The sequence below is a fragment of the Anopheles moucheti genome, chromosome 2 (assembly GCF_943734755.1).
Source record: "Anopheles moucheti chromosome 2, idAnoMoucSN_F20_07, whole genome shotgun sequence".
In the NCBI taxonomy this organism is placed as follows: domain Eukaryota; kingdom Metazoa; phylum Arthropoda; class Insecta; order Diptera; family Culicidae; genus Anopheles; species Anopheles moucheti.
The window spans coordinates 40,421,437-40,448,383 of NC_069140.1; the positions used below are offsets into that span (position 1 = coordinate 40,421,437).

Below are 26,947 nucleotides of genomic sequence, written 5' to 3' on the forward strand. Positions count from 1 at the left end.
GGACACGTTTCAATGGTTTAATGAGTGTGTAAAGCAGACTGAGAGAGAGGGATCTTATGGACACCATATCAGTCAAATTAAAGTACTGTAAATAGTACAAACTGTGTTATTTAAAGCAACAATACTACTGCTACAATTTTAAAAAAAGGTTATTTATTTCCGAGAAGGATTGTTAATAAATTTGACAAATTGGTGGTTTTTTGAAACGTTAATATCAAAACTATCAAAATTTTCAAATAATCTTAATGCATTCATGTATGAATGAAACTTAAGTATTTGAACTTCCATGGATAGTTTTATCAGAAATACTGTGTCATGCAATGATTTATTCAGATCCTTAAATTTGATTGAAATTCACCCAACGCATATACTAACAGCATATACTAACTACATCATCATTTCGCCAATTTTAAGAATTACATCCAGCTGAAATTTGAACCAACCTCTGGTCTGGTATGCGGGATCCTTTATTTTTCCAACTAAAACAGTCACGCTCATACCAGACACACAAAATACCCGAACTCCTCTGGCACATTCTCTAGCAGCAGCAGCAGCAGCGTTTGATGCAAAATACCGCACATTTTATCGCGTTCGCTTCGCAGAAACTCCGCGTGCATTAACTGTCCTCTGGCGTATGAATTCCGCTGACGAAATACCTTGATGAACCTTGTATCAGGTACCGGGTTTTCACGTTAATTGCGAATATGAATATGTGTGTTTTGAAAAGAACAAAAGCAGCACAAATCATTATCAATCGTATCACTTCTGGGCAGATCGGTTTTACATCAAAGGCGTTAAACATTACATCAGGGTTATCGGTGCGCTTTGTTTTTGTTTTGTTTGTTTGTTTGTGCTGTTATCGGTGGCGTAAGGGTTGCACGAGTAATGGACATCAACAAACCAAACCAAACCAACTGCTGGTTCACGGGTTTGGTACTTTAAAATCAATAATCCATCGAGTCTCGAGTGTACCGCAAATGTACCGAATTTCAATCGATTGCTCTCATCACCGGAACAAGCGGATCGGGGTTTTTTTTTTCTACCCCCCATCCCTGCAATGGACATCATCTCCTCCAAAACTGCTGCCAGCATACGGTTTTCACCGGTGCAAAGCTAAATGTGTGCGCCCTGTTATATACTTCCTAGCACCACTACATTCCAGCCCATTCACCACCAGAAACGCTCTGTTCCGAGAAGCCTTTTATGCCATTTCACGGTTCAGCTCTCAGGCGGCGTACGAAGAAGTGTGCTGTGTTGTGACGCTTTTTTGTTTTGTCTGATCGAGCTCGACTGGTTAAGCTTTAAGTCGACTCTCGCTGTATCCTGTAGTGCTTCGAGTGTTGTTTTGAATGATCAGGGTTCGAACGGCGCACACAAGAACAAACCGCTAAAGACGACGGCTCCCATTCTATGTGTGGCTGCGCGCCGCACTCCCGGCAGTCCGGGCTTCGGGACTCCAATCTACCCTCTCGCCATTTTCTTTTTTTTGCCGTTCTATCGACGCTTAAAAGTAGATGAATTTAAACACATTCCATCGGTGGAACGATCTGCCCGCTTCCATCGATATGTGTCGTCTCTGTTTCAGTCGTTGCTTTTTTCTATTGTTTTCATTCTTCTTACCATGACTTTGTGTATGCTTTTGAATGTGTGTGTGTGTGAGTGTTGTGCGGGAGGAGCACATTTACCCCTTTTCACGATTTGTTTTCATTCCGTGGCGTTTCACTGTTTTGTGCGACTCCTTTACACACACACGCACGTCGTAGCTGGAGCGTATTTTTTGGAAGGACCTGCGGCAATACACGATTCTTCCATCCCTTTTCACTCCTGGCGGTTGTCAAGCGTGTGTGGGAGAAGAAATTTCCCCATTCTATACCGGCATACGTCATCGTGTGGCCAAACAGCACGATGTGTATGGCGTGTGTATCATCCATTGGCAGGAATTTGTGTACTCACCGGGTGTGGAGGGTGGGTTTTGGTGCGGGAAAGGTGAGCCGGGAAGGGAAAGTATTTACTTTTGTGTTATTGCCATTATCATGCGAACCGCTACAAACCTGATCCGGCTGAGATACAGCAAACCGCACCCGCACGGTGTAAAGGCTTTAGTTTGTGCTAAATGTGACGGATTCCATGGTCGGGGTTGTGTCTGTGTGAAAGGCTGCATACGCAGGAAAACGAGACGCACAGGTGTTGATGTGTGCTGTTTGTGTGGGTTTGTGTGTGTATGGCAAGGGAAAAACTCCCTTCCCTTTCGCTTTCTGCGTATGTCTAAAATTTGTAATCTGCTGGCGGTCTCCGCCGTGTTGTGTCACGTCAGCACACACGCACACCCGGCTCGCATTGCAGCGAAAGCGTAATCGCATTGTTAAAGGGTTACACGGGTACCATGTCCGGGTGCTGATGAGAACCAGATCCATATGGTTTTGGGCGAACGAGAAGCCGGTTCGTACGATACTGTACGGTACCACGCATATTGGCCAGCGCGGTGCCAAAATGTACCAAGCTAGGCCTTAATTATGGTGGTAATATTATTCATTAGTCTCCAATTTTCATCCAATTTGCATCGAAAGCGCTGGAAAAGCGTTTTGTGACGAGCTAAATTTTCCACCTCCCATACGCGTTAGTTGTTTGTTTGTGTGTTTCTTTGTTGATGTGGTCCATGGAGGCAGTTAGATAAAGCGTTGAAACAATAACAGTTTCTATGAAAAAAATGTTGTTTGCTTAATATAAAGAATATTAATAAAAGTTTTTCATTTTTTCTCAATTTCATTTTGGTTTATGATACCAAAAATTAGTGTTTATTACCTTCTTTGTTTAACAAAGAAAAGGTAATATTTAACAAAAGCGATCATATGGCCCTCGGCTGTCATAATAGAATCAAATAAATAAAAAAACCTTTTTACAAAATTATAGCGCCACTTGTTTTCGAAATAAAAGACAAAATACTCTGATTTCTTTTCAGAGTTTCCACAAAAGACAAAATAAAAGAGATCGTTGTTGAATCTAAAATGTCAACAGTCAAGATACAACAAGTTTCGCATTGGCTTCCTCAGCAAATTGCTCGAAAAATAGCTCCACAAAAATAATCTGTCACAATACACCCAAACAAAGATTTACTTTATTCAGGATTTGTTTGAAGCTATGTATATTTATCAAATTTATTAAAATGCTATCATCATCACCGGCACAACAACCACAAGAGGTCCTGCGATTTCTGGCTTACGTTTGTCTGAATTCATCCGATACTGGATCGTCAGTACTGCGTACGACATACTGGTTTGGATGGGAATTGAATAAGTCGTGACGAGTTGTTTAGAGCTTTTTAGAATATAATTACCTTTTTTCTTCTATTTTAACCTTTGTTAAAAAAACATTGATCGTATAAACCTTTATTTTAGAAAATATTAAATTTTATTTTTTAATTAATAGTAAATTTAATAGTAAATATAATGAAAAGAAATCATATGTCTGGACAACGTAAGGAGTATAAAGCAATAATAACTAAACTGTTGCTTTGGTCCCACATGTGTCAAAACAAAAAAAAAACACGAAAAGATGATACCATTTTTATCGTCCGTAATAATCTCATCCCTTTAAATAACAACCCTAGCGTGCCCACAAAAATGGGAAGACACATTATCCTTCTCGTTCCTGAAAAATTGAAATATTTGATACGTTTCACGTTTTTGTCGAATGTCGAACACCACCACTCTCTTGCACTTCCCCCGACTCATCGTCTGTCCAATTTATCCATTTTACGAAGTATGAAAAACACTTCAGATACCACAAATTCGGTAGGAGCTTCCACCGAAAAAAAAGGTACGGGTTTTTTGAAGATGATGATTTTTTGTCCCTAAATCCTCCACACTCGTATCTAACTCTGGTCACCGCACCCGGGAAGCCGACCCTGCCCACCTCCAACAGGCGACGCTGGTTCCGATTATTCGAACCCAGGGGCACACGTTGGTACTGAGAAGGGACAACAACAATGCGCCCGGTGGCTGGAGGCTTGCTTTGCCAATGGATAAGCACTAAGTGTTCCCTGAGTGCGTGTTCCGAGGGTACGGTCATGTAAATGGATAATGGAGGTAGTCATATCAACCAGAAAAACCACACGATCGTCGCCTCTATGTCTTTGACGAGGCGTGGAGATTCCCAAACGAGCCCACCTTCATCTTCCTTCTTAGACTCGGACCAATCCATACCCTTCCACACACGCACACGCACAATATAGAGGATCCGGTTACTACTCTTATCTCAGCTAAGGTCCCCTTATGCTATCGTAATCTCGTCATTCCGGCAGCCACCTTACTGCCGGAGCGGTGAGGCGAAGGAGACCGTTCCCAGGCATTGGGGAGTTGTTGCCGTGGAAGTGGTTGTTTTTCGGGGTCGATAGAGATTTTGAGGGAGGGGGTCGATTTTGTTTCACCATCACCACTGTTGGTGGGTTTCGTTTGAAGTGGCAGAAAATTGCCTACGGTGGCGATCGACAAATAGAGGGGGCTATCGGGTTATGGTCGGCTTTTGCAGTGGTTCGATGGTTTGCTCCGTTACGCTGTTTATGGTTATGCGTGCAAATTGGTAAAACATTTTATAAATACCTTCCTTAATTTCGTGGAGCTTTTCGGCAAAACTTTTACAAAAACCTAAGCTATAAATGGAAAATCCATCTCTATAAATAATCTTTCCATTTTATTATTTATTTTTATTTATTACTCATTCGTTAGTAGTTTACTTACTTACTTACTTACTTATTTATTTTGAATAATTTCTTTAAAACAGAGACGCACTTACACACCAAGCCTGTGATTTATTATAATTTTTGATCGCATCTGGGCTTGGATTATGCCGAGCGAACCAAAGGGGGGGTTGCTCGATATCATCCCCTATTTGTCAACTTCCAAACTCCATTTCAAAAGCACCACGACTGCTTCGCCTAAGCGCACCAAATTAATAATGAATCGGAAAGGGCAGCGTTCCACATTAACACTATTTGGCATTATTAATAACGTTATCTTATCTACATAAGTTTAACACCCGCCATAGCAAAGTAGAAATGACGTCCTGCGTAGTAGCGTCAACGTGATTAGTCGCTGTCATCATCGTCGGTGTGGTGCTGTGCTGTGTTTGCTCGTCCAACAGCCACTGCACGCAGGGGGTTTTGGTTGTGTGTTCGACCGCACCGAGTCGCCTTGTTAGCCTTCCGGCTTAGTAGGCATTTTCCTTCACCCTACTCATCGCTCCGCTAGATGGCGGAGGTCCGTTCATTGGAGGCCGAATTACCGGATTAAAACCGTTACCACTTACATCTCATCATTCGGTTAGTTAAATATTGATTTTACAGCAGCAGGATGGCGCTCCTTGTAGGATAGGCAAATAGATGGGGAAGGACGAAGAATGGACGAAGACAGAATTGTATGGACAGACACACACAGTCACAGTTGCTAGTGGTTGAAAAATCAACACGATGACAACATCTAAAGCAACGACCCCCTGACTGGTTCGGGTGCTCTGGTGACAAATGATGGCTTCGATGGTGCCATGTAAGTGTCGGCTGAGCTCAATGAAGCATATTACCGGCTCACACAACTCCTTAGCTGCCGAACATATTCGCCATAGCCTTCCGTGTCCCGTCCAGCGGTGAAGATACAGGTACAGGTAGATGTGTTTGCCTTCGTTGAATGAGTCTGCACATACTGCACTTTTCCTTCGCCACGCATTCGCACACATCCCCCCAAAAGGAAACCCTTTCGAACGCCGAAGTTCGTATTGGAAAATGGCAAAAAGGATTGTCATTCTATTCCGTGTTCCGAAAAACGCGTTCGACCATGTACCGTGCGCCATCTGTCAGCGAATGGTTTGAAAGAGCTAAGCTCGCCCGGTGCCGGGTGCCATTCACGAGGGCGCACAGTGGATGGAATACCTTTAAGTACCGGTGTAATACCCGTCTGGCGCTGTGTCCACCTGTCCGCCCGTGTTCGCCAGCTGCTTTCATGTCGTTACTTAGTTTCTTTTCAACTGCTACGATACCGCCTGTTTCGCCGCCATTGCTCAAGAAAACCGTGTATCAAACGATCTCGCAGCAGCAATAAGAGTTCCCGGAAATGGGTGTGTGGTGGAGCACATACCACCCCGGCACCACCACGCTGCTGTACTCACACACGGTGGAAAGGTGGAATTTGTGAAGCCCAAAGAATGGCCTGAAGTCGCTTTTGTTGCGAATGTTCGGTGGCATCGGTTACCGCTTTAAGTCGGGATGAAGAAAAGCGGGCGCTGGGAACTTTGCTGACGGATTAAGTTCGTTTAGGTTTTCATGACACCGGTGGCGATGGATGTTAGTGTTGGTGGTTTGTTAAAAAAAGATGAAGTTTATTTAACTTTTTTCGCCAGATAACCGCCTTGCATGAAGGGTCAAACATTAAAGACTGATTGAAGGAGTGCAACGACAGCGATGGATTGCTCTGTGATAAGATGTTTCCCGGTAACAGAGGCGAGATTTTGTTTACATCGCATGTTAGAATTCTGTTTTTATATAAATTGCACAACGTAAAGAATCAATTTCCTTTAATTGAAGCAAGCTACTGCGGTGATGTAAAAACTTTGTTAAATGTTTCTGTTCTAACTTCGAGTTCGTGTTTACATATCGACCGAAAGCATGATTGCAACACACTTGAATTATTAAACAGCCCTGTTGAGCATCCCAAAACGAACCCCAATACAAACAAAAACAGAAAAGTTTGCACAAAACGAACAGCACAAGTGGGGCTCAATCTCAATATGAGTGTCCGACGACCCACTCGATTCGATGGTTTCAATTGTGTGAAAAACTTCCAGCGCCATCAGTGCCCACGTTGCGTATTCTTTATCCTTCCCCGGGATGTGCAATGCGTTGCGTTTTTATTGCTGTTTTCGCTCTGGCCCCACTGTTTAGTGGGAAAATTCCTGCATTTATGATGAAAATGTTTAATGACAATTCGGACCAAAAAAAAAATGCAACACTGTGGAAAACATTCGGCAATGAATCAAAATGGACCCAGTACGCACTGGGAAAATGGAAAATAAAGACAAAGCAAATCGACTTTTGGATCACCATGTTTTTTTTTTCCAGGAACCTTTTTTTAAAAGGTAAAGCACCCCACTGGGAATCTCCGGGATAATGAACCTTTCGGGGGGAGGTTACGGCTACGGTACTGCGGAAGGGTGTTAAATGTGAAAATTTTTCGATTTCCTCCATTCCGGTTGCGAGCAGCGCGGTCGGTGCGGGATCGGATGCAACACCTGTCCAAGGGTATAAATTGTCTTTTGTTTACATTGCGTGAAAATGAGATTTTTCCATCCACTTCTCCGGCAGTGAGCCTTCCCGTTGTCGGACGTCGTCGGTTGATAGTATTCCATTTGCTGCTCACCCACCGTATGAAGTATTTTCGTTCCTCCCGATGGATGTTGTTTTCCCCGTTTTTATGGGCCTGGTCGTGGTCGTTGATTGAATTACTTCGTGTTTGGAAAAAAATAATAACAACTCGCCTCTTGTGGGGCTTGCGTGAAAATATATGATTGGTAACTGTGAAAACAGCGCTCAGTTGACGGTAATAATTGCGCATATCTCACTACGGACACACCTCGCATATATTTCGATTGAGCATACACATTGTTCAGTAAATTAACGTTTTATAGAAACGATTTACAAATAAGTGGACATTAATTGAACGCGTGCTAACCTGTGCTCTTTCTCTCTTTCATCCTATCTGCAGCGAGGAAGCGACGAACTACTTAGTCAAGCAGCTGTTATGGCTCCAGCGTCGGACAACAACAATCAGGATCTCGCCACCAAGAAAGCCAAACTGGACAGCACGAACACAGTGATCGGTATGGGCATCAGTAAGTGTAATCCCGTCCCATTTCCTTATTTGCTCACCATTTTCTTAAGTTTTAAGTTCTTGAGTTGTAGTTACACTTGCAAAAACAAGTTGCAGAAATAGCAAAGACATTGCCCGCGACGGATTGCCCCGGGCGGAATTGATAATTGAATCGTGGGGCGTAACAATTGTCATCAACTCGGTCGGGCCGTTTGGCCGATTCGCTGTCTAGATTCTCGCAAGGCAACCATACGCAAACTCGGCGAGGTGGAAAATGAGGAAAATTTAAGACAAACTTCCATTAGTAGAGACGGTAAAAGGGCGTAGAGAGAACCAAGGGGACAGTAGCAGATAGGCCCTACGGTGTGTCGTTTGCAGATGGATCCTTTGATGTACGCTCGAGTAACCGCTCCGACGCTTGATTATAGATAAACAATAAGAACACGTAAGTGGCACAGCCCAAAAGAAGGAAGAAAAAACGCTAACTTCCATACACATCGCAGGAGAACGGTTGGCACTGAGCTGTGTGTGCGCCTGGAAGGTATGCAAACCGACTGTCACGGTTCAAAAGCACTGATTCTGAACATTAAGATTCCATTTGAAGATGATAATCTTTGTCATTGTTTCGTGCGGGCCCGTTGGCTAGTGGTGGATTTGTGATATAGGCTCTATGGGCAATCCTCAATGTAGAAGAGATCCTGCAAAGCTCGATCGGAAAGATGAAATCGTGACGACTTGATGACGGTGAATGCTTTAGATCATACTTTCGGCTTCCCATAATTCCCCGTTGACTATGGTGATGAAAAGGGACAAACAGAAAAACTTCCTCCTATCAGCTGAACAACCTACGCCATCTTAAGGTTTAGGTAAGGTTTCCTTACCGTCGGCACTAATCGGATGCTGGCTGGTCGGGACGAGGAATCTGACGACCGCACCAACATGAAACAGATAATGTCAACCCCTTGGGCGGCACGCGCGCACTACCCTGTGCACGGAACGTCCTTTGCAAGCTGTTATCATTTAATTTCCAATTTCAAGTGATACGGTGTTCGTGTGTGTGTGTGTATGTGTGCGGCAGACTGCCACTTTCCTCCATCCCGTCAACCGAAACGTCCACAAACGTCAGGTCGATTGCCCGCGGGAGAAAATTTGACGCACGGGAAGTGCGGCGGTAGTAGAAGACGGCCGTATCGTTTAACCAGGTCCTTCGTGGTTATTGTTCAGCCGAGAACAACGAGATAAAACTTTTACCTTTTAAGCCGTGCCGGATTCGAGGCATCCCCCCCTGGTAAGGCGCATGTTCGTACGGATGAAAACACGAAGAGTTAAGAGATGTTAAATGATGTTTTATTCATCGTCCGTGTCTTTGCCTCCACCACGGTGGATTGACGCGATCGGTAGGGCATCCTTTAGAATGTGGCCACAATTGACAACTTCCCCGGGAGTGGAAGTGGTTGGGTTAATGTTCTACGCCCTTGAGCTAAAGATTTGCTATCGTGTACCGGAACTTTCATAGATATTCCTTCGCTCTCTCTATCTCTTTTCCTCTCTAGCTGTCGTTTGAAGTTTCTGTACCCTTTTGTCGAGTTGTAGATAAATAAATCAAAAGTTCATCTTCGCTTTTATGACTGTGCTAATTTCTGGCATTGCTCATCAATATTTATCTGTGTGAATCTGAAGTATCCGACTGGGTCTGCATGTTGTAATTTGTGTCATAAATTAACATTGCGTTTGGTTTTACTTCGCCAGGATGGTACTAATGTTTATTGAAATCCCGGCCAAATGCAGTGTTTTTAAATCATGCAGTGATTGTTTATCTCTTTATTGCAGTAAATTGAAAAACTTCCTGTGTTTTCATTTGCAATTGCATTAGGAATGCCAAAATAAAATCCCTAACAAATTTGTACACCACCAACAAAAGGATCACAGCACTATATTGGTCACAAACACACCGTGCGATGACGCTCCGTAGGAGTGTCCTTTTTCGCCCACATGCCCCCAGTTTTCGCCACCTAATCAGGCAATTTAATTCCGCAGTGAGCAATTTAAATAAATTATATTAATTAAACGATAATGCACAACTTTATTAAAGTTGTGACCAACCGCCGGGATGACAGGTTTTGCGGTACTGTTACTCACACATACACACACACACGCTCGCATGGACATTCAACATGTTACGCACATTTGCCACTGTTACCTTTTCCGCTGCACCAATAATGCTTAGTGACAGTTAATTAGCGCTTTCCTGCGAACTGGCAACAAAACGTCACCGAGTCTGAATTTACCACCCACCCCGGACGTAAGTACCGTCCAGCCTTTTACCGCGCCACGTGTTTGTACGTGGGTGTTGGGACCATTTGCGAACGATGATCCTACGATTCCCACGTGCATTCCGGTACGCTTTGGCAGACTATTCCCCGTCGCCGTTTGATTACGGTCGAGCGCTAATGAAACCAAATTTATAACGAAACCACTTTTTTTATGTTTCATCCGCTCACACCGAGACCCAATTGTGAACGATCGTTAAATTTACCACCAATTTACCACTCGGAACGGATTTTATGGCACTCAACTTTTTTTTTTTTGTTTTGTTCTACGTGAGTGTTTTGCTTTCGTCTGCATCCTTTTTTTTTGGGAAAAACACTCGTTTTTTTATCCTTCTCTTAAAGTTTCTTCAACGAGCGATCACTTCGATACATCCATCGCTTCATGCAGCCAGAAATACACTCTAAAGGGACCATGTTTTATATTGCCTAACTTTTAGGCGTAAACGGCAAACGTTTTGCTGATGTGCATACAATTTGGCCCGGGTTGCAAAGTGGCTTGATGGACACTTAAAGAGATTGAAGCATCCATACACCAGCGAATGTAGCGCCTCTGTATGGTTCCCGAAACGCTGAATGTCCTCGTCCCCGTGACTTAAAAACGCATTAAAGTAATGAAAAAAGGGAGCGCCATTGCCATACTTGGGCTGTACAGTTTCGGCCAGAAGTTTGAGCAAAAGTTTTCCACTCGTCTCGAATATTTATTATAAATCATTGAACTTTTTAAAGCAATGAAATCATTTCTCCACTTTCGATGTTCATTCAGTGACTGGCTTTCCATCAGTTTTGAAGTAACGCGCACTATGTGGCGAGAAGTAATAACATTTATCATCATGCAATAAGCTTTTTTATGTTCTTCCTTGTAATGATACTGAGCAGCGTTTATTAAGTTAATCAAAAAGAATGGAATAGGAAGACAAATATTAACTTTTGGAAAGCAAATGCTGCTCGCAAATCTTTAACACTTTTGTGTGTAACAGGGCTTTTAGAGACTCGTCCCATTAACTAACGATTATTCCCATGGGTAAAAGTCGCAGCAATTGATGTACTATAGCACAGCAAGTTAGTAATTACGATGCGAAGGATATCCAACGATATTCACTATCAGATTTCTCTTTAAGATTTCATCGAAGTATCGAAGAATGTCCTCACAACCAAAAGAAAAGCGAGAAAGTTAATTGATTACTTTCATCCTTTCTACTGTTGAACAGAGCGCCATCGATAGGGGCCTGTTCTCGGTCCTTATTAACCACTCACGGTGGACAGCTCGTTGTACGGGGGTGGCTCGTTTTCCCCCCCACCCATTACGTGGTTGTTCAAGTGGAAACCTAAACCGTTGCCACAGATTGCCTGATTTCATGGCTCATTTTTCCACTCGATGAAGTGTCGAAACGGTGCGGCCAGTGTGCGAACATAACACGCGAGCCCGCATTTCGGTAATCAATAATAACTTCATCAAAAAAGAGTATGAGGCTTTTTCCCCCATCGCCGAAATTTACTGTTCACTGTGAGTCATTCGATCAATCGATGCCATCGGTCATTACTGACGAGCATTTGATTGGCGATAACGCAATCGTTCTGAACGTGGGCAATGAAAGGTCTGCACGTTACTTCATCAAGCAAAGATTCCTTGCCAGAGGTGAGAAGAGCAGATCGTACCAAACACCCCTTTATTATATTACCTTATTTTTCCATAAATGTTCAATAAACTTCAAGAGTATAGTAATTATAAAAATAATCGAGAATAATATAATAATTTCGTGGACTAGAGCAACCTTTAAGCAGTAGAAAATGAATCAAATTTAATAAAGCGAACTTTTCGCATAGCATTACCTCAATCGGGGTTCCAGTGCGCAACAGAGTTACTTATATCCTATTCGACCCAATTACTGCCCTTAACTATCACCCTAGCCCACAATAACGGGTAGCGATCATTGCTAGTTGAATGATTTGATTTGATGTAATGGGCCGGGTTTATAAGCCGGGTTTGATGCACCATTGATTAGACTTTTAATTAAATGAATTCCAATCCTCACCTGTCCAGCGCAATGATATTTGCCAGTTGCCACTGCCATAATAGAAATGAGCATCATAATAATAATGATGAATGCACCAGCTTCCGTGTCTTCAATGGATTTGTTTAATGGAGAGATTAGACGAAATTGCCACTAATTAAATGGCCGGCGGTTTTGCATAATGCATACGCGGAAACCGATCGAGTTATTGAGTGTTTTGCTAATATGGTGCTCCGGGGTTTGATGTGTGTTGTTTGACATGTGCGTTGGTGAACCACCGCAGATTGTGGTGATTAATATAAATGCACGAAAAGTGGGTCGTAACGAAAAGCCAATTAGCTTCTGCGCTTCGACATTTATGACTTTAATCACAAAATGGTAATAACGCTAGTTTTCTTCAAATAAGTTGTAAATTTAACCTATATCTGCTGGTGATTCAATGTGATTCAACCATTCAGAGGGGAATTTATAATACATTTACACAGCATGACAATGAATAGAGAAACTTCTATTCAACACTTTTACCCTGTCCATCTGATCCTTCCTCGATGCCTTACCGTACCCAACCAACGATTTTCCTTTGTGTGCGGAAAACCTATCAGTTCAGTTCCGGAGTCACCATTAGCTACACGTGTCTAGCTGTGTTTCTTGCTCTCGCCCTAAGTCGGTGTATCATTTTTTTTTTACCCTGCTAACCCCTTTCCAAGGACATACGGTCGAAGGGGTTCTCGACGGCCGACCTTCATGTCTTCCCATCACATCCCTTACATTCCGAACACCCGAAGGCAAATGTTGGAAACGACGAAAACGGAATCCCCAAATGACTTATGATACCTAATCATGACGGAGGCCGTCACCTGTCGGTAAAGGTAGTTTTTCTTTTCCCAGGTTTTTGTTGTTGTTGTTGTTGTTGCCTTATCCTGCCCAGATGATAGAAGGAACAGGAAGTGGTGCACAGTGCGTAACACGGCCACAGGAGATCATTAAAAATAATCTACTACATCCATCTCCATTCTGCCGTGGGGGAAAAATGGATAACTGGGTAAAAATCTTAGGAAAATACCTTTTCCCCTTTTTTTTTGGGCACAACAACCATTGTACGGGGTTTTGCTAAGGGATGATCCGTTTTCTTAGGTCCGTTCTCGGTGCGATGGGAGGGTGTCATTTGGTGAAAAATGTTCGAAGCAAGTGAAAGTGAGGCCTGGGGTTAGGAATTGAAAATGAAAATTAATAACAGTTGCGGTGGACGTGATGGAAGTGTAACAAACCGTCCGAAATACGCATATAAGTGCAACACATTTGATAAAGCAAACAATTTGCCGAGCAAACGATGCATAATCGGCCAATTTGAGCATTTAATCTGATTACAGGATTGAAAAATGAGACAATTCCTCAAGCCCCAGTAACGGTGGAGATGTTTTAAAAATGAATGAAGCGCACCGAACTGTTGTTTGTAATGGAATTACTTCTCTTTTTTTTGTGCCTTTTGCAAATCAACATTAAAATCCTTTCAACTGTAGGATTGTTTCTAGCGGAAAATGTACAACATCATCAAATATTGATTCGTTCATCTGCGAACCGAACCGGGCCGGGCACACAGCGTGAAAGGAAACGGGCAGACCAAACGGGCTGCGTTTCAAAACGATTTCAATCCATTTCAATAAATTTGCAACGGAAAATGCTGTCCATTTTCCCACTCCCGGCACTCGCGCACGAAGTTTACGTTAATCCACTTGGAACAGACTGTCGAAAATGGCTCGTTAAACTCGCGCCAAGTTTTAATTCGATTCGGCTGCCGTATTTTATTTCCGTAGGCACGGTCGATTGCGAAGCGCGAAGAAAGACACGTTCCCTGCAGTGGCACGTTTGGTTGAGAATCAAAAAGCCGAACGTCATCCAGTCAAAACGGTCACTAATTACAGTAATTAAAAATCAATTAAAGTATTGATAATTCATAATAACCAAATCGTACCGCCCGCTATCGGCGTGCCGCGTGCGCACGGGAGTTTATTGATGCAACCGGGCACGTCCTGTCGAATAATGCGTAACAGTGGATTTTGATTTTAGTTCATTATCACCGGGAATCCGACGGATTCAGTGGCCTAATTGTAGGGAATTATGTATGATGTTGCCGGATAGAAATCCATGTCCGAGTGTTCTCAAATCCGTTACACATTGCTTCCCTTGGTGGATCAAGTTTCATTAACTTTGATTGTACCATAAGCGTAAATAATCGAAATGGCGCATTTCAGGCACGCCTGGTATCGGCCAAATACTCTAATCGTCCACGAAAATGTCTTTGCTATTACTGTTCCGCATGAGTTAAGTAGTTTTGTAAAGCCATCTTTATGATTTTCTTTTTTTTTTGTGCTCTTCAAGTAAACTGTTTATATGATTGTATGCAACTAATTGATTTTGTTTTCTCCCAACAGCGAAAACGTCGCGTGTGGTGCATATTCGCAACATCCCGAACGAGGTGAGCGAAGCCGAAATCATACAGCTGGGACTTCCGTTTGGCCGTGTCACGAACGTGCTGGTGTTGAAGGGCAAGAATCAGGCATTTATCGAGATGGGTGATGAGACCGCTGCCTCGACAATGGTAAGCGTGTTCCACGCCAATCCGCCACCGCTGAGAGGTCGTACGGTTTATGTGCAATACTCCAACCATCGGGAATTGAAGATCGATCAAAACCATGCGATTGCGGTAAGGGTTTTGCAATGAGTTCGCTTTTGTTTTTTTTTCGGAAGTTGATGATTAATATTACTTGTTGGTCTGTGAAAATCCCCAAACAGAACGTAACCAACGCACTGCAGGCACAGGATCTCACGCAGTCACCGACCGGATCGCCGTTGCCGCTATCGATCGAACATACCAACAGCAACTCGCAGAATGCAAGCAGCAACAACACGAACAACAGCTCCACGACACCGAGCAGCGGTGGTGGTGGTGGTGGCACTGGCGCACCCAACACCGTACTACGAGTAATCGTCGAATCGCTACTGTATCCGGTTTCGCTTGATGTGCTGCATCAGATATTCCAGCGGTTTGGAAAAGTGCTGAAAATTGTCACCTTCACCAAAAACAACTCGTTCCAGGTATGTATCGCGTAGTTGGGGGAATGATTTGTCTCCTCTTCAGATCATAATTTACCTTTCCAACGTTTACCTTCCCTATTCCATACCCGCAGGCCCTGATACAGTACCCGGACGCGCTGACTGCTCAGAATGCGCGAACCTCGCTGGACGGACAGAACATCTACAACGGTTGCTGCACACTGCGCATCGATAACAGCAAGCTGACGGCACTGAACGTGAAGTACAACAATGACAAGTCGCGAGACTACACGAACCCGTCGTTGCCGTCCGGTGAGCCGGGCAGCGACGTGATCGCTAGCGCCGGTGGACTGGTGTCGGCGAGCGATCTGCTGCTGTTGGCCGCCGGTCAACGGCCCCAGCTGTCCCGCGATCGACTAGGTAAAGCCGGCATTGATAGCTCAAAACAATCGCCCGTCGATGTTTTCGTTGTTGTCAAGTAGCGTGCAACTTCCGTGTAATAGTCAAATTAGACAAATCTCCCTATTTTCTAGTGAACGGCTTAGCGACGCCGGGCGTGATGCCACCGTTTGGCCTGGGGCTCGGTACGCCGGCCCTGGCGAGTGCCTACGGTGGCGCCCTGCCCAGTCTGAATGCGTTTGCGCTCGCGTCGAACGGTGCACTCGGAACGCCGAACCCGGCCAACGTGCGAGGACTCTCGAACGTGCTGCTCGTTTCCAATCTCAACGACGAGGTAAAACAATCTACCGTAGCATTCTACAATCTGTAACTATGCATCCTATCTTTACCTATGAATATCTCTTTCTTTCTCTCTGTCTATCTATTTCTCACTCACTATCACCTTTACTGTCCTATCTTCCTCACATAAACTGTTACGTCTATCCAACTAACTCAGCTCCTCCATATTTGTGTTCTACTGAGTTTCTATCTCTGTGTATACGTCAAACGTTCTTGATCGGTGTCTTTGATGATCTTTTACAACCCGTAAAAATACTCACCACTACACCTTAATACACACCATCACACCTTCTCCTCTTCAGCATCCAGTCCAATTACCATTTCTTCCCCAAAACTACTGATTTCATTCGCATATTCCAGAAATAGTTTATCATTCCTCAATTGTTATTATTTCCTGTCATTCGCTTTTTTTTTCTTTTCATCTAATATTGGGCTTCTCATCGAACTTGCTATACATTTAGTGCTCTGTTATCTGTAATTAACACCATTAACTATTTCATACGTTTCTATTCTTTTCACACCCTTGTTACATCTTACTTATATACACGCTGCCTCGGTATGCTTCAAAATTGTTGTTTTTGTTTTGTTCACTCTTCTTAACTTTCGCTGTGTTTATTTTTTCGTTTGGTTTCAGATTGCATTTCGTACATGTTCTTGTGTATTCATTGTCGCTGTTCCTATTCGTTAGTTTTCTGTTAGGTGTTGAACTTCCGGCATCAGGGCTTGTCTTGTTTGATTTTACATTCTTCTGTTTTTGTACGACTTAAAGAATCATTTGCAAAAGTTAAAACAATAGATTCATTGCGTCTTCTCTCTGTTTAATTATTTCTTTGCGTTTGTTTTGTTCAGTTATGGTCAGCAACGTGTATTGCTCTATTTGTTGTGATTTTTCAGTTTTATTTCCATGGGTGTGAGGTTTTCCTGATTTCGTTGTATAACATTTTCATTTTCCGATTCCGTTTATTTACGTTTAACTGATTGTTGGTTTCATCGTCTAGATTGGTCTGTTACCGCATTGTTTTTTTTTTCTGAGTGTATTTTGTGCTTGTTCTTTTTTCTGTTTAATCTAAAGCTGCATTTTAATTCTCAGTGCTACGGCACCCCATCGTGTCCTTCGTTTACTTTTCCTCGATGTTGCTAATATATGTTTTTAAGTTGCATTTCCCAACTCTCTACCTACCAGTATCTGGCTTTGTCTGTCTCGCTTCGTGATAGTCGGCTTGTATTCCTTGCGCCTTCTTTGTCGAGCTGCGTATAGTCTGTATGGTTTTTTTTTGACTGCATCCCAGATGCCGTGCTTCGGTAAATAATGGGTATCCTTTTGCAGTCCTTTTCTGTCGTCTGTGTGTTATTTTAGTTCCGCATTATTAGTTTCATCTTTCCGAGCTATCTCTGTGATCTTGACAAAGAAACCCCTTTTTCCAGATCGTTCTGTGCCAGTGCCGTACCGAGTGATTCTATTATTAAACACCTTTCGCTCTTCACCAGCCCGTCTCCACCACACATTCCCACCATGAAAGCTTTTCAGTACTGTTTCTTTCTGTCTCTCTCTCTCTTTCTTCCATCCATCTTTCCAACACACCATAAATGACCATCATTCTTCCAACGTGCTGCGGTGTGCTGCACCGTGGTGTGAGAGCAACAACGTTTGTCATTCTGTTGCTACGTTGCGTTCGGCCGTTTGACCAGACTTATACCGTACCGTACCGTAAGAATGCACGGGAACTTCCGAGCCCTCCAGAGCTCTGAATAATTTTCAGCGAACGATGAGCAAAAAGTGAATTAATTTTCGCTTTATTATGATTTTTCGCTCATCATCAGCAAAACCACCAGGCCGGCTCCATGGTGCATAGGAGCAAATGAAGGGAACGGTATCATGACCGCGTTTTCCCCCAGTCTTATTATCCGTGTTGGCCTATGCCATGACCGTTATCGTGATCAAACGATGCAACAATTGGTTGGGACTATAAAGCAGCAGCATATTTGCTTTTTTTTTGTGGCACAATAAAAACGTCACATTAGGGAAGAAAACATAGTTAACAGATTAGCGCACAAATCCTGCATCTGCTCCAACAAGATATTAATTCCATTTCAACTTGAAAGCAATAAAGCATACGGTTTTTTTATTGTTCAACACACACACCCACACACACAACGTTTTACCCGTGCATTTCGCTGCAGGTACTGGAGAAACAATAAATGTACACATGGCTGCTTACCAAATGTTTTGATTCATCGGCGCGGTCGGTTGGCTTGTGGTGTGATTTATTTGCGAAAGGTCTTGCCCTTTGAATTACGGATCCGGAAGGAGTGTGGCGAACTGTTCACAGCTTCAACAATATGAACTTCTAGCCACACGGAAGCGTACTAGCAACAGGCTAGTAGTTGTTGGCTCGTGGTGGTCCCGCCTCGCTAGCAGCAAGGGTGGGCTCATTCCATTTGCTTTACCAATTTTCGTGCAACAGATTGAAGACGTTGTCGGTGGTTTTGGACCGCGTGCGAAAGTAAAGCTCGTTTGGAGTGAATCTACCACAGAGTACTGTTGGGAGCTCCATTCGTAGTTGGTTTGAATGGGAAGGTACAGTGTTGGAATTGTTCGGTTGTGTTCCGCCAACGTCTACAACCGCGCACAGTTTGGCTAAGGAGGAGTTTGCTCGAAGTCTTGAAGAGGCCGTTCGTTTACTGCAAACTGTCTATTTTATCTGACTTGAGTCAGAGAGAGAAAAGAACGGCGAATCAAATGCGCTCGTCGTCCACTGTTCGACCATGTTTCCTTTGCGGTCTGTCCAGCGTTCGGTCGGTCAGAAGGCGAGTTTGCTTTTCTCATCCCGCATTCGCCCATACTCCACTCTGTAGTCATATTATTGTGGAATAAATTATCTTCTTTTATGGATTGCGATTTACATAAACGGATCCCCGTGCTGCGGTGCGAACCGCATAGGGCGGCGAGTTGTCGCTGTCTTGAGCACAGCTGAGGGAAGTTGGGAATGCAATCTCGTTCGAACAGTTCATTCTTCAGCTCGGAGCTCGGTTTTTCGGTGCTTGGTTGCATCGTATCCTTTCTCGTTTTTTCGCACTCCCGCACTCACTTTTCGCGGTGTTACTACTGTAGCAGAGAAGGGAAAATTTGTTCCGACACGGACAACGGACTCGGCAATCGCCGAACGTCTTTAACGCTTTTGCAAAGGAGCAAACTTTACCACTAAAAACTAGGAAGAAAATGGCAAAAGCAGAAAAATAAAACACCCTGAAACTTCCCAAACCAAGGTTTGGTTTTTTTTGCTAAGATGTTTGAATCCATAAAGCGGATCTGTTCGACTTTGGTTCGTCTTCTTCTGTTGGTCGGTTGTGGAGGTAACCGTTGATGAACTTTACGATAAGCCAGGGTGCTGCTACTTTCTCATCTGGATCTATGTGTGCATGTGTACAGTGTTGGATAAAATATTGTTCCAAGCAGAAGCCACAAGTTGCGCTTGTCTGTGCCTGCTGCTGGTAGTTCCTTGTTCCTAACGGAGAAAATAAAACCGTCCGTGGCCAGGAACATCTCAGCCTCTTTGGATCCCCTCCAGTAAAACAGTGGTAAAAGAATGATGAGAATTCAACCGCGAAGCAATCATTTTTATGGTTTTAAGGATAATAACTCGAAGGCAAACGAAGGGCCGAGGCATTATTTGCTGTCGATTTTGTTTGAGTATGCGAGTTCCGTTTTAATAGCACTTTACTAGTTGCGATGGAGTAGAGATTCGATTTGGATGCGTAACTTTAAGATTTAATTTAAAAAAAAATGCAAAGTTATAAAGCCACACTACTGGTGTGATTATGCAAATATGTATTTTAAGTTCTGTGTTTTAATAGTCTCAAATTATTATCATGAAAATCTTTTTCTTGGCGTAACGACCTGTCCTATGTCAGGCTTGCCATTTCTTACCTTACTAGAATTGTTTTACCACGTAATCGGACAGTAAGTCCTTGCTACGGGGGAACGGTCTGGATGGGATTTTGTTTCGGACATGTCGTGTAAGGACCTGTGCCACTACTTAATGCACCACCGGGACTCCCCAAAAAACGCGGTTTATTTATAACACTTTAGTTTTAATTTATTAAATACGGCCAAAGCGCAATATGCAATGTAAAAATAATGAAATGAGATTTTTTTATAAAAAAACGTTCACAAAAACCCAACCTTACACTAATTTCGAGACGTTCTGTTTTCGTCTTCTTTATACTGTCTTCTACCCAGTGTTTCTCACACTCTTTCTCTCTCGCTCTCTCTTTCTCTCTCTATCTCTCTCATTCACCCACACTGTATCTGTGAATTTTCTTCTACTAAGGCACTTTTGTATTCACTATCTTCCGACTTCACGCTTCTCCTTGTATGTTTCCGTAGGTGTGTTTACAGGTTTCTTTAAATAAGCATCATTACGAAATGACGATTTTATTTCTGTCCCTCTCCATGCGGAGGGATGGTAATGGAATTGCATTTTACTTCGTATATATCACACGGACCTCGTGGCGTCCTTCGTCCTCTCTCTCTCTCTCTCTCTCTATCTATCTCTCTCTCTCTCTCTCTCTCTCTCTCGTTCGGTTGCATTGTCTTCCAGATTTGACCGAAAGTTGCGAACTTCGTCGCGGAAACAAAGGATTGGTAGTTGCCTGCAACCATTATGCAGCCATTTGTCGTAGTGTCCGTGCAGCTCTCGCGTAAACGGGGCCGTTGTATTGTGTTTCGTTTATGAAGTGAAAAAAAAACCAGGTGGATTTCTTTGCTTCCGCTGCTTCAGTTGGGTCTTGTTGGCGAACCATATTTCCCCCCTCATCGTTGGGTGTCGTTAGTCATTTCGGGTTCACTTCCCCTTTGGCGTGTGGTACGCGTCTTTCCCAGGATCCCAGGCTTTTCCATCTGCCAGCGAGTGTCTCGGATATTGCGATCTTATCGTCGCGCACGATACGGTCACGGGGTGTGCGCTTATCGTCACGAGTGTGAGTAGTGGCAAACTGTTAATCGAGCAGAGCTGCGCCGACAAACCCGGCCGCCGTACGAAAAATTGAACTCCCGTTGTCCCGTTGGCTCTGCATCGATCCCGCTAACGGCAACTTATTCTCTGTCCTGCTCGGATGGTGAAAATGGTGAAGATGGTGCACTTTCACTTCGCGTGACTCATTATCGTTTATTTTTATTACGCTTATCCCTTTTTTTGCACGTGCCTGCTCGTCGACAGTGTCCTCCCGATGCCCGGTGTTCTTTTGTGCGCGCGACTCGTCGGCGAACGGCAGATAACGTCCATTAGCTTTTCCTCTTCATTATTTTCGTTCACTTTTGCCCGTTTAAAAATTCATTAAATTTACAGTCCTTCTTCCTGCTTGCAGTCGTTCGTTTCGCATTTGTGCCCGTCGGGTGTGCCCGCCCGTCCGCTCGCCCGGTGGTGTTGATGAGATGGTCGTTATATCATGTCGTTTCTTGTGTCGATCCAAACCGTCCAGAAGAGTGCTCGACAGTAATGCGATATTCTTGGCAAATTCTTGATATTATTTGGTTGTTATTGTAACGTGCAAAAAATTGTGTCCCGGCAAACGGATGGTGCGTTTTGTTCATAGCGTTCCCCGATCGTTTGCTATGTACCGAGCGCATCACTTCTATCACACATACTGTTACTTTATCTGTGTTTTTTAAGACGTTTTGTCTAGTTGGGTTTTGTTCTACCTTTGCTTTGTTGTGTGCTTTTGTTTTTCTAACATTTTGTTTGAAGTTATTTGGTTCGTTTTCGCTCGATTTTGTACATTTCTTACACGAGTTGCTTTGTGTGTCACCTTTGTTTGCTGCCGTTTTTTCCGTGTGATCGAGTGCTTCGATCGGTAATGCTTAACACATTTCTCTTACTATTTTGTAAATCACTACCATTCTATGTGTCTACCATATTTAGCACTATGTATCTTTCTGTATGTGTGTTCCTATCTGTGTATAGCCTATCTTGAACAGTGTTTCTATCTATTTGTTCCGCTAACTATAACTATCTGTGCGTTATCCCATCTGTTACGTTACCAGGTTTATCACCCGTCGTGCGCTCGCTATTCAGTATCTCTATCATGCATTTTTATGTTCACTCCTGTTCCAACACCTATTCCTGTATCATACAATTTGGAGCCCAATCCACTAACCTTAACCTGGGTTAATTGTTTCACTTTGGTGAAATAGAGACAGCAATGTTTTTTTTTTAAATCATAAATTTACCGATGCAAGATCGTTTGATTTTTTAAAACTTTCCTTTCCTAAACCAAAAAACCCTCGAAGTAACCCTCCCCCCCATTCCCTAAGCAATCGCGCAGCGAATATCATTTGAAAGAAATATTTCTCATCTGCTAACTGAATTTTTCTCTATTTTTCTTCTCTTCTGTAGATGGTCACGCCTGATGCTCTATTTACCCTCTTTGGTATGTCCGCACACATAAAACACTACACTACTAGCCCCACAACAAACACACAACATCACACACACCCACACACACACACATATTCACACGTACACACACATACAACTCGCACACCCACACGACCACCTTCCCCTGTCCAGCTACAAAGACATGTGTTACCAACTTTTGTGTTTGTGTTTGCCATAATTTGCCCAACCTTTCCTTATCGATTATATGTTTTATTTCTATTTCCTTTAGTGTTATTTTAGTTTTTTCGTTTTACCTGTAACCATTTTCCATTTTTTTTTAAACTTTCCACTGCGTCAGTGTGTTGTACTGGTTTTGTTTCATTTTTTTGTTTTTTTTTTAATTTTACTACTTTTACTTTGAGTTGATTGTGAACCAGCAACAGCATTCTCAAGCAACGTGGGTTCATGGATGCTTTCTGTTCTGCGTCCCTGTTCTTGGTTTTACCATATCGCATCGTCGCAATAGTAACAAAAAATGGAAGAAAAAATGGTACCCTGTGCAATGTTGTGAAAGGTTTTAGGGCTGATGAAAAAATAACGGACGGAAAATATCAGGAACTTTACCATATTCGGTTCATCTTCCTCTGCAGACAGCTGTCCGACAAATGGAGATTTTATACAACATTTTTTCAACATGAAAAGCGATTTGCCATGTTCGTTTCGATCGAACTCAAAATATTCACTCATCCATACATACACACAAACACACACACATTCTGACATTCTGATGAAAAGCGCTCGATGGCCGTTCATCGCCCTTACCGGCCATTTTACATAATGCAGACGGTTGTGTTTTATATTTGTTTCAGATTAATGCACACCTTTTCTTTCTATTCACCGTGTCCTTCATCTTTTTCGGATAACGGTACGACCTCCGATCCGTTCCCCCTCTCGACCCACTGAACCAGCCCACCATCGGCAAACTTTTATCGTCGCCTCCAAATCCCCAAACGTGGTGTCAAATGCGCACAGCACAAAATGATGCGCTCCTTGCTTGGTCGTGTGACCGAATGCCCACCTTCAACCGCCGTGAACACATCGCCACGAGTTTTTGGCATAATCGGTTTCACACCCGGGATCCCAATTTCCCAACGCGCTACATAAGCGCTGTCAGTTGCTTGTCAAATTTAGCGAAGGAGACTTCTTTCTTCTTCCCCCCTCCCGTTGTGGGTTCCTTCGGGGCCGCGCGCTGCCGTTTAGACCCATGACCAAACGCTGCGGTTTTATTCTTTCGCCGCCCCCAGTCAAGCTGTCTCGTGTCGGCAGCGGAAAAAGTATCCATGAAATGCTCCAGAGAAATGGCATCCCGTTCGTCGTACTCGCCGTCGGTTTCGGAAAGCATCCAGGTCCTTTTCCTGTTGTGCCCTGTTGTGGCATATTTCGAACGAATCCTTTCGTTCATTTCTCCCGGTTTTTTTTTGCCCTTTGCAAATGTGCAGTGCAGTGTTCCGGTTGGGAAATTCCGGAAACCATACGAGTCAAAAACTGGGCTACCCCGGCGGCATACTCGGCAGGAAACGACTCGTTAGCGTGACATATACTGGGGCGCTTCTTCTTATGAACAGGTTGCCGTTCCCTGAATGTTGCCTGAATCTAGAAAATATCCAAGCCTAAGGAGATGCGATGTCTGCTATGTAACCTGTCATTAAGGTCGGTTTCTTTCGGGTTTCCCTTCTCGTGGGAATTTAAGGACGGTTGCCATTTTACTTTCATCGTCCTTTTTTTTCTTTCTCTTTTTCCTTAAACCACTGGCACGTGTCATACACAAGCGCCAGAAATATCATATTTCTACCCTTCTGAAGAGCGCGAGTGCACCTGTTGTGCGTGTGTGTTTCTTATGACCTCTCACTGTGGTGGAAAAAAAAGATTTATCGGATAGTATTACACACAAAAAATGCCAAAGAAAAAATCCAATATCACAACCCTTACAATGCGCGATAGTGGAAGCAACGATACGTCCTTATCCCGAGAGAACTTCCTTAGACCAAACACCGCAACAACAAAAAAAACCTTCCCGATCGCACAGGTAGACGCTTTTAAACCATCGATTCCGATCCTATTTCGAATCCTTCCTCTTTCACCATTGTCGGATGGGAAATTGAATTTGGACGTAACGAAAATGGAATATTACTTTTCCCAGTTACCTTCTTGGTTCCGGCTAACCGGCGCACCAGCATCTCAGAGCCTTCCGCTCACCATGTGGCGTGCATATATATTTGTCAGGAAACGAAACGAATAAAGATTAGTACATTCGAGTGTGGTCTCCCACCTTTCCCCCTTTTTTTTGGTGACTCGAACACTCCAGTTACTACTGGGCGAACATTATCCGTGCTTTTCTGCTGAGAAACAGCAAAACATGTGAACTATCAATCGGTACGATGAGGATTCGGTGCGGCGCAAAGAAAAACGGCAAGCAGATGCATCTCGTTGTCAGTTAGGAAACCCCAAGCTTCACGCTAACGAGGGCAGACAAATGAGAATTGCTTTCGAATTGATTGCACACCACTCTTAAGGATAACTATTTCATATTTCTTGTGCCTTATGCCAAGCTTCCAACCACCACCTTTGTATCGGACGTCACCATTGACAACTGAAGACCCCGGTGCACCTGCAGTGCAGTCGCTCAAGTTTAAGCCTGAAACAGCTTGCAAACCGGAAAGTTCGAGATCAATCGTCTAAGAACCTGGTGTGTCATCCTACCCGTGGGGGAATGTTTTCCAAAAGGAAAACTTTACATCTATCTTCGAACAACAAGTCGAACGTTCGAACCAACACACAAACGCACGCACGATGTTCCGTTTTGCGAATGGAAATTAATATATTCACAATCCTCCCAATTATGCAAACTTTTGCGTTGCTGGGGGGTAAGGTGAAACGATCGAGCTTCTTGCGCACCATCGCACCGGGGCACTTTTGAGTGACTTTACAGGAAAAGCCACTTTCTGGACAGTGGTGCACTCGCTAGTCATGGTAAAAGTTGGTCCTGCAAAACTTTCGCCTTAAGACAGACTCCTCTGCTTGTGTGTGCGTGTGGGCTGTGTTTCGCTGTGAGAAAGTTTTTGCAATATTGGGACCCACATGGGTATTCGGTCGTCTTATCGATTACTTGCGGCATGAGCAATGCTGACAGACGGTCGGTTCGGTTGTATCACGCTCCGACATGCGCTTTGCGTTAAGCTCGATGTGAAAACTTTGCACGACTCGACTTTGCTTTGCTCGACGGTCAGATGTGTGCAACATTGCAATAAGCTCATCCCAAAATCGGAATATTAATTCCATTGCACGGCTAGAACTTAACGTACCAGCTTAGTGTTACTTTCTCCTTATGCCAAAAGCTCTATAGGTGATTAATTTAATAGAAATTATTTCAACAAAAAAAAGCGATATCTTGAAGGAGGTTCTGGAAATTTTTCATTAACATGTGTTTAATTGATGCGAAATTTTGTTAAATATTGTGAACGTCAACAGGTTTTGCTCAATATCTCGTTATTTCGTTGCTTTTGCTTACAATTTCTGGTGCGTCTGCACTAGTTGAGCCATTGAAAAACCGCCACAAAGAGGTTACGCAAATGTAGGGGAAAAAACGGTGCAATAAAAAAGAATACATGTTTTCGTTCGTGTATTCAGCAGCATGACGAGCCGGAAAAACGAAAAACTCAGCCGCCAGTCAATTGGTGACACTGCAATGTCATCAGTTTCAAGTGCCTTCCGCTCAATCCACCGATCCCCGGACGGGGGGGCGGTTTGTGTAAGGGTGTAGATATTCAAGCGTTCTCACAACATGAAAAATGTAAACATGAAAAGCTGAAGTTGGGGGAAAAATATCGACCTCACCAAAAAATGCCAATGCATAAACCGACGGAATGCAAGCCGACAGAATGAGATGTATTTTTTCCCTCTTTTTTTGTCCTTGGAAGTATATTTAAAAATGCGACGTCTTGTGGCCCGACGGAGTCGGGGGGATGAATTCCTGTTGAATGTTTTTTTTTGTTTCTTCGTTCTGTGCTCGTTTTACACAACCGTCTCACGAGCCACGATCCTTAAGAAACACGCATTATGCCTGTAGAAAAGTCACCGCAGAAGCGGCACATCGTTTGTAGTGTAATGATGGCCCAGTTCAGTCTTTCGTGCAATGATCGTGATGATATCTGTTGAGTGGTCGGAAAATGTTACAAATTTCTTTTCCTCGTTGTTAGCGAGCTCAACAGACGCCGCTTGAATTGATGGTCGGAAAATTGTGCCGAGCAACGGGACCTGGCACAACAGAAACAAATCGTTACGCTTTCGCATTTGTATGTGGTTGATGAAATAAAACGACCATCTGGGAACGTTTTATAAACTGGCGAGATGAACCATATCGTTCATTCAGACACAGCTTAAACAAAAGACACTTTTCATCATATTTCCCAATTGGAATATGAACGATTGGTTGTTGAAGGGTTGAAACGAAATGTTATCGTTTGACATGGAGTTGGATCTCCCCATAGCCATCTTTAATCCTTTTTTGCCAAGAGAATCCATAC

The 26,947-nt window shown here is 43.4% G+C and overlaps 1 protein-coding gene across 7 annotated transcripts in view; it reads left to right on the forward strand.

The window, feature by feature from the left end:
- Window positions 1-26,947, forward strand: part of LOC128298966 (polypyrimidine tract-binding protein 2) — a 212,359-nt gene that overhangs the window by 170,274 nt on the left and 15,138 nt on the right. For 3 of the 7 annotated variants that reach the window (XM_053034786.1, XM_053034787.1, XM_053034791.1), the window contains 6 exons: window positions 7,749-7,875; window positions 14,628-14,899; window positions 14,989-15,291; window positions 15,384-15,669; window positions 15,753-15,982; window positions 22,383-22,416. In XM_053034786.1, the coding sequence (XP_052890746.1) occupies window positions 7,749-7,875; window positions 14,628-14,899; window positions 14,989-15,291; window positions 15,384-15,669; window positions 15,753-15,982; window positions 22,383-22,416 (1,252 nt within the window). The remainder of the gene's footprint in view (window positions 1-7,748; window positions 7,876-14,627; window positions 14,900-14,988; window positions 15,292-15,383; window positions 15,670-15,752; window positions 15,983-22,382; window positions 22,417-26,947) is intronic. The other 4 variants (XM_053034789.1, XM_053034792.1, XM_053034788.1 and 1 more) reach the window with 3 other exon arrangements.